The sequence below is a fragment of the Syngnathus scovelli genome, chromosome 9 (genome assembly GCF_024217435.2).
Source record: "Syngnathus scovelli strain Florida chromosome 9, RoL_Ssco_1.2, whole genome shotgun sequence".
NCBI lineage: Eukaryota > Metazoa > Chordata > Actinopteri > Syngnathiformes > Syngnathidae > Syngnathus > Syngnathus scovelli.
Window position 1 is genome coordinate 9,081,085 of NC_090855.1, and position 8,304 is coordinate 9,089,388.

The window sequence follows — 8,304 nt, forward strand, 5'->3', positions numbered from 1 at the left end:
CATCTCTTTATCGCACTGCAAGCGCACACAAAACACATCTATTATATCCGGTTCGCCCTCCGAAGAAGGAGGAGGCAAAGTTAACCAAAGAGCAATGTGAGGCCATGGACACATATATTGCCCAGTGTGCGTGCACGTATAGCGTGTGTGCAGAGATTAAAAGGAAATCAAAGCCTGTCAGTGTGAGGACAGGCTGCTTTCAGCACCGCTTCCCTCAGCATCAATTAGCAGGTTGTGCAGTGACTGGCTACTGTTAGAGGTGAAGTGGACTTGACCTGGGTGAGGTAAACACACCTCATCCCCAGGGTTCCCTGAAATCAGATGGAGAGCAACAATGTGCTACTGGGTAAGCCACAGAGGCCCGCCTGTGCCTGGCCACTAACATGCTTTAGTAGTCATTTCCGACCTTCTGCTTCAATTTCCTCGGGCCCACTTCAGGCGCAGCACTGACAGTGGAGGCTTCACCCGGCTGCAAAGGAAACACTTTTTTCACCCATTACTCAAAATCCTGAGCGGGTGTCACAACAGATGAGAAGGTTTTGATTTGACAGAGCCACCTCTCAGTAACAGCAAATATAGCATTTACGAGTGTATGAAACACCAGCATAATGAAGGATAAATCGACAAAATGAAAAATGATGATTCCCACTCCCAAGCATTATAAAAGCAGCCCAAATTGTGAGGTAAGGTAGCCCACTTTTAACTGGGATTAAAAGTGTTGTAACATTCACTTTCAACACTGCACAAAGAAAGACTAAACCAGTCGAGTAAAGGAAAGGCTTGTTTTTGTTTTAACACAAAAGCCGCAATGCCTCACCCAGTGCCCAGGTCATAAAAAGCTTCTGTTAAGAGACAAAACAGCATGTAACATCTGAGATGGTAAACCAAGCAGGCTACTACATGAATTAGGTCAAGCTATCGAGCCCTGTTTAAGAGCATTCTTGCACAGTGGGGACATTCATGAGCCCTGGAGTGTAAATTGAGATATCAACAAACAGTTTACAGCACCAGAAGCTTGGATTATCCAATTTGACCTCGACTCCAAACATTTATACTTAAAGTTTAAAGGTGAAAACTGTTCCAAATCAAATCACGTGGTCAAGTACTGATTTATAAAATTTCGAGTTGAACACTTAATGTGATTTTATACTCCTGTTTTATCGCATATTTTCTGTTTACACAAATGTAAATACCTAAATGTGGAAAAGCAATACCTTTCCCTTTCCAAGTGCAAAAGTTAGAAAAGAAAAAGTTGAATGAAAAACACTATTGTTGATATACAACAGGCAACTTGGAACATTGAGGCTGAAGGACAAAAATACATTTACTGACAGCAAGTGATCACGAGTGAGCTGTTTGACACCAACTGCTACTACTTGGGTAATAATTTAGGCGCAGGGCTACCCTTTTGATACCCTTTTGAAAAATAAATAATTAGATTATTGCTAAAAATTCATAAAGATCATACAGGTTTTGTCGTAAATTGATCATTTGGATTGGCAGTTAATATGATTTTAGCAATTCCCTTCAATTATCTATGTGTGAATGTACGAATAGGCTATGTTCCCTGCAACTGACTTATAACCTACCTGTCTTTGGCATTTGGTACTCACTAGGCTAAAAACATGCAAGATTTGATTGATTGATTGATTGATTGATTGATTGATTGATTGTATGATTCCCAAGTCAGCCGAAAGCAGCACTTGATAATAATGTTGATGTTCATGTTACTATGGATCTGATGTTACTGCCATGTATTTGTTTGTTCATCTCAGGACTGTATGGACAAATCACACAAAGTTGATTGTATGTCAGTATCTATTTATAAATTAGCATCAGACAACTATTACATTATATCACTATTCCAGAGAAAATGGACAAAACTTGTACCCCGCTGAAAAGTTTAGTGGTCAATCAGCACCATGGACAGAGCTCATATTACCCCAAGCTGGACCAATGACCTCTGAGGCCCTTATTATACTACACAACCTCAGAGAATTTGCGGGAACAGCCGTGGCAGGGGCTTTATTGTTCAGGTTGTGTTTGTTGCAGACAAAGAGACAGGTTGAAGTATACGTCTGCATAGATGGAACCCGGCAGCCCTTTCAGCAATAAAATCATGGAGCCCCTTCTGAAATTCAACAGTTGGCTCAACATTTCTCGGCGTGATGATGCACCTTTCTAGCTTAGTTCCTCATTTTGCTTTATGAAAAGCACCATCCTAACATGTTTAACCCAGAATCTTGTATTGTTCTCCTATGTGGTTCATGGATGACAGTCGCTGATACTCTTAAATCGATTAATCCCGCAAGCAGTGAAAGAATGCTCACACTCTCAGTCACTCCACTTTCAAGCTTAAATATCTGCCCTTCTTTGTGTCCCCATTACCATCACAACCACACTCATAACAATTCAACAGAAACGAATGTCAATAAAGGGCAACACGTAGCTTGGTTTACTATAACTATTGACAGTGAGCACTTGGGTTCGCCATTTACAAATACTGCAAGTCATGGTGACTTCATCTTCGACCCACATAAAATGTATAAATATTCGTGTGGGCACTTCTCATTTATAATGTCAAGCATAGACTGTTAAGTAAATGTTACATGGCATGGCGACACAGTTGGGGCTCTTTAAATCTAAATATAACCGTCTAATGCTGATACTTAACCTTCTGGCTAATGCTGTGTTCAAATGCTCCTCCGGAGTCATGTATACTGGCACTTCGATCAAAATTATACTTGTATTAACAACTTGGTGGAGCTGTGCAAGGTCTTTGCATAATATGATGTATATTATACTATCTTGGTTTGAAATGATAGTACTAAAAACACAAGCACACAAAAATGTAGCATTCATCTATTTTCAATTATAAAGATCAAAGTTGACAAAGGCTTTGAAACTTGTCAGTGCCTGAAATATTATGTCATCAAAGTAAATGGAGGCTACAAAATGTGAATGTTATGTGATCCTTTTTTTTTTTCAAATGAATTGAAATCGTTTACGATTTCAATATTGTCTTCGTGCAGTTACTTAGTGAATTGCTAAACGTCCTATAGCATTGAATGCGGCAGGACACGCTATTAGTAGCCTACATTGAAATTCGTTCAAACTCTTTCCGACGTCATCACACTTACTTTGTTGAGATGAGGGTTTCGGGTAACCTCATAGCCCCTCTTTTCTGTGTACAAGAAAGTTCTCCTGTTGTCGTCTGATTTGGGCATCAACGGGTCGCCGGATTCCTTTTGAGCCAGCCCGTGTGCCATGTTGATATCTCTAAATAGCGACAACTGCTGTGAACACAACAAGTGGATGCGACGTGCAAGCCAAGCTGAGACGTGACCACACCTCAGCCGCAGAAGGCACACGACTGCACTTCATCAACAAATCACTTTATTGGAACCATTAAAGTCTTTATGAGCAAAGTGTCGTCCGGGGTGGACGATGAGTTAAAGTACAATACTGTTGGAAACAATGTAATGGATTAAAGCACTCACAATTGACGTTTGAAAGTATGCCGCTGAATAAATCACTTGGCAATATTGAAATGAAACAATTGAATTTCCATTGCAATTGGCAAAACATAAAGGTTCGAATTTCTGCCCCAGTTTACCTGTGTGACAATGTATATTAATTTGCTGAAAAGTTATTATTTGTTATTTCTGTGCCATTGACATACTGCAACATGCATATCAATTAAATTCCATTAATTGGGAGAAGCTGGAAATAAACTTGTGTATCCGCTTTCGGCCGTGTCAGCCTTGCATTCTCTTAAACAGGCCCGGATTCCTAATTGAGTAAATAAAAATGTGTCTGTGCATTGCGATGAGTCCATCATTATTATTTCCTTATTTATACTAAACTTTGCCACATATTGTTTACTTTTCACTTTGAGTGTGTATTTTTTTTTGCAGGCCAATAGTTAGATATTGGAGAACCAGCTAGCTGTGATAATATTAATTTTATTTGAGTAACAAGCATGACGAAATTGATTACAAATGCTTATATTGCTTGAATTTATGCTCATGTGACATTTCTTACAATCACATGATCCTTAACATGGCACGGTATGTGTGATGGGAGTGACGCAAGGAAATTTGAAGCCGAGGTCAGGAATGGCACAGTTACAATTGTTATGCAACATTTTCCAGCTACAATCTCAAGTGCTAACATAGAGCTGAGTTTAGGAGAAACTTTATCATTGCTAAATTGTAGTTGAAGTACGGACAGAATAAGGTGACCGATACAAATGCTGATCCGACCAGATGATATAATCAAAGCCAAGTATCGTTGTCTTCATGAATGCATTTTATTCTTTCTGTTGGATTTCATTAGCTTGCATAGATGTACCTCATATTTGACCTGAGTGTGTATACAGTAATAAGGATTTCTCCAGCCTGCTCCAACTTAACGTTGATTTTTGCGCCTACCGGGATTTCTCTCGTTTGAAATCTGAACGGTAAACATCTGCCTTCTGTTTTGCTATCAGGAGCGGGAAGTTATTTTGGAGGTTCAGGCAGGACGCCATTTGGCATTAAAAGAGCATGCGGAATGCTGGGAGAGATTTGGGAAGCACTCTGGGCCAGTGTAATCTTCAATGTTTCTATCAAGGGAGCAAATAGAGTGAACACAGGGCAGTCTGGGATTTGTTATCTAGGTCAATACTCTATATGTTTGCATATTTTTTATATGTTGATTGAAGTGAGAAAAAGTCTATATGCCAGCCAACTAATAATTGGTCATTAGCATGGTAGTTATTCCCACCACTGCCCTAATGCTGACCTAATGCAGAAAACTGTATCACCATGTGAACAAAGGTTTGTCTGAACAAAATAATCTATTTATAGCATTACGGACATGATGAATCTCATCAAAATAAATTAGGTATTTGTCTCATCAAATACAGTGCTTCCAAAAAAAAGCCATTGTCTACATTTGCCCAACTAAAAAAAGAAATGAATGCAGGATATCAGCCAACACAATTCATTATTTGATAATTTCTACGCTTTTCTTTACTGCATTGAAACAAATTCAACGACCAAATGGAGAACAGATAACAATTGTATGTAAAAACACAATTAAAAAAATAGTTGAGTTGTTTTCATAAGATGTTTGTGCTTTCATGATAGTACAGTGGCCACCCACATATATTGGTTTTGCATTTGGGAATGAGCCTATTGACATTTTTTTTCCTTTTCTTTGATATTTTTCTTTTCTTTTTTCTATCTTCTATTAGCCATGGAAAATCTTGCCTACTGACAATTTTCTGTAATGTGCCGCTGCAGCAAACATGGCATCTGGTTGAGCATTCTTGTTTATCTATGAGATCATGCAGTAGGAATAGTTCCGGAGTCTTTGGGAAACAGCCTGCTCGCATGAACACAGCACTGAACTCTCTTTGTAGATAAAACGGTCTGCACTCCACCATCAGCACTTCTTCAATGTCTGTCATGCAGATTTCTCTATCACCTGATTGTCTGCGTTTACACTCTAGTAACTGGATGACTGAGTCTGATGTTTTTAGTATCTAGCTATAGCCTTTAGCCAGACTGTAGGAGGCAGTAAAGAGCATCTATGTCATACGAACAACACAGTGGACAATCTACATACATTTAACAAAATTAAATGTAAACAAAGAATTGGGATGTCACGCGTAGGATTTGGACCCCGATGCAGACATGACAGAGAAGTTGAAAAGTATAAGAGAGCAGGGCTGGACGTAAAGACAAAACTTGACATTCTCCCTAGGAGTGAGCTCGACGTCCTGACAATTAGTCACTGTGTAACTCGAGCTTCTATACCAAGAGACATCAGGCTTATATGACATAATAAGGGTGACATAATAAAAGGACAAAGCTTAAAAGGATCAGAGCAACTGCATCGCACGTGATATATCAAAGAACCAGGCTTATATGGCAGAATAAAGGTGACATAATAAAAGGATAAAGCAAAAAAATGACCACAGTAATTTCATAGCAACTGATAGATCAAGAAACGACCCGTCACAACATGCTATTTCCAACAGCTTTTGCTCATTCACCATATTTTTCCCCACTGACTGTCCACGTATGTTACAAATGTTTGTAGTTGTACAGTATGGAAAATGTGGGCAATGAGGATGCCACATGAAGCGGTTTAGTTGCTGGAATGATGTAATTTTTGTCACAAAGGCTGATTTGTGAATAGGGAAAATCCATGTGTGATTGATTGATGTCCATTATAATTGCAGTGTTGTTGTTTTTTAAATTATTTGAATTTCAATAGGTGAATCCGAGGATATCAATCTGCAATTCTGCAGTGTTCAAGGACAAGTATAATCTTTATGATTTACAGATAAGATGAAAGGAACATGTGAATGTCAGCATCAAACAACAGTGAACAATAATTACATGGTTATGGTGCTCTTAGCTCATTGAGCTCTATTTTAAATATCATCTTTTGTCAGTACATAATAATATTCATTCACCGTTGTTTTGTGATGTTTGTAGATAATTAGAAGTATCAATAACTTGATTAGATTAAAAAAGCAAATATGAAGATGATCTAACCATTGTCTCCAAGTGCCTGTAGGAACTCTACAATCTCCCTGGCCAACAATTTGTTATCCTCCCAATTGCTTCTAAATGTACTTGTTGCACTTCAGGCTCCTGCAAGCACGAGCTGCTTCAATTGGGGTCAAATCCAGTCAACTGCGTTCATGTCTACAGTGGTGCAAAATGCAAAATGAGTTTATGGGCTAAAGTACAAGGCTATAAATGAGTCATATTAAAACTGTTCCGGCATGTACTCACCTCTGGGAAACTCTTTGACCTTTGAACTTCTGAAATTGACTCAGAATATGCCAGACAATGCTAAAATAGTTTACAGAACAACTTTCATACCATTTGCTGCCGAGATGGTTTCAGAAGGAAATGGCAAATGTTTTCATCCCACAGATTTCTTTTATTTTTTTTGACCTTATATCAATGTGGTCCAAAGGTGTTAGGCATGCCGAGGACCAACAGTAGCCTATCAGCAGAGGAAATGGTGGGTAAATATTATGTAGGGGATACTGCAAGTCTGCCGTCACACTTTTCTTTCTTGCTTTCCTGTCGGTCCTTACAGGACCTTCCCCCAGCCACTCAAATCAATGTGCTCTTTCATTGATGTCTGGTCATAATGTACCACTGTTTTAGCCCAGGGATATTTGGGAAGGTGGAAAAAATAGAGAAGTTTAAGCTGCAGCTTTCCTGTCTTACGTTATTAGAGAAAGCTGAGTTGATGTGTAGTGTGAGAAGGAGCTTGATCAGAATGGCTCAAGAGCATTAAAGGAAAACCTAAACATGTCCTGAGGACACACTTGCAACCTTAAACCTAGGAAATCAACATTTCTTAAAATAAAATGTGAATATTTTCAATCGCAGAAACACCCATGGTAATATTTTACTGTGCAGCTTTGTGGCATTGCCGTCATTCCATCAATCAGTCGGGAGGGGTGAGGATTTATGGTCAATTGTTGCCAAAAAACAACAACTGCAAGAACAATAATAATGTATTATTATTGTTTTTATTGTATTATTATATTTCTATATAATGCTTCTTTGGTTGCTGTTATTTTTGTACAAATTAAAAATCATGCATTATAAAAATGGTTAGATATACTTTTTTACTTTTTCTCAATATGAGTATTGCCTTGGAGTTTGTTTGTTCCATTCATGTGGGAACATGTCAGTATGATTTGGTCACTTTTAATAATAATTGTGCCCACAAATTATGTGTCATACAGAATGACAGCATGATGAAATCCCAGTCTTAGTGGGCCTAGTAGATTTTTCAAAACAGATCTGAAAAACAAATTGAAACTTTGTCGGCCTCAGTTTGTCCACAGAAAAAGAAAGAAAAAACTTTCTCAACACAGTCTTATTTAAAGTAACATTAAAGCATAAAAAAAGTGACATGGTACGACAACAAAGGCTCTCGTTTTGTCCAGGAAAGGAGGGCGATTAAGGCATTTAAGTAGTTCTAAATTGTGTTTATTTAATCTTTTTGACCCCAAAAGCAGGTGTGACTAAACTTTTGACCAAGGGCCACATCAGAATTGTAAGATATGGGGCCCACTTTGACATTCTTCAGCTTTACTTGATTAAACCCATGAAAATGTATGAATATTTCAATCCACAATTACACTCTATTGCTTGTTTCTAACTATTTCATACTGTACATGATTTTGCTACCCCATAACTAGTTGCACAATAATTTGCTGTTCCCTCTTGCTAGCCTCATAATTCCAATCATTCCTGTGACTATGAATGAATGTTTTTG

General features: G+C 38.3%; 1 protein-coding gene across 1 annotated transcript in view; it reads right to left on the minus strand.

Moving 5' to 3' along the window:
• Positions 1-3,342, minus strand: part of me1 (malic enzyme 1, NADP(+)-dependent, cytosolic) — a 44,753-nt gene extending 41,411 nt beyond the window's left edge. The window contains exon 1 of the mRNA XM_049729840.2: positions 3,141-3,342. Within this exon, the coding sequence (XP_049585797.1) occupies positions 3,141-3,269 (129 nt within the window). The 5' untranslated portion in view covers positions 3,270-3,342. The remainder of the gene's footprint in view (positions 1-3,140) is intronic.
• Between the last annotated feature and the right edge of the window lie 4,962 nt (positions 3,343-8,304).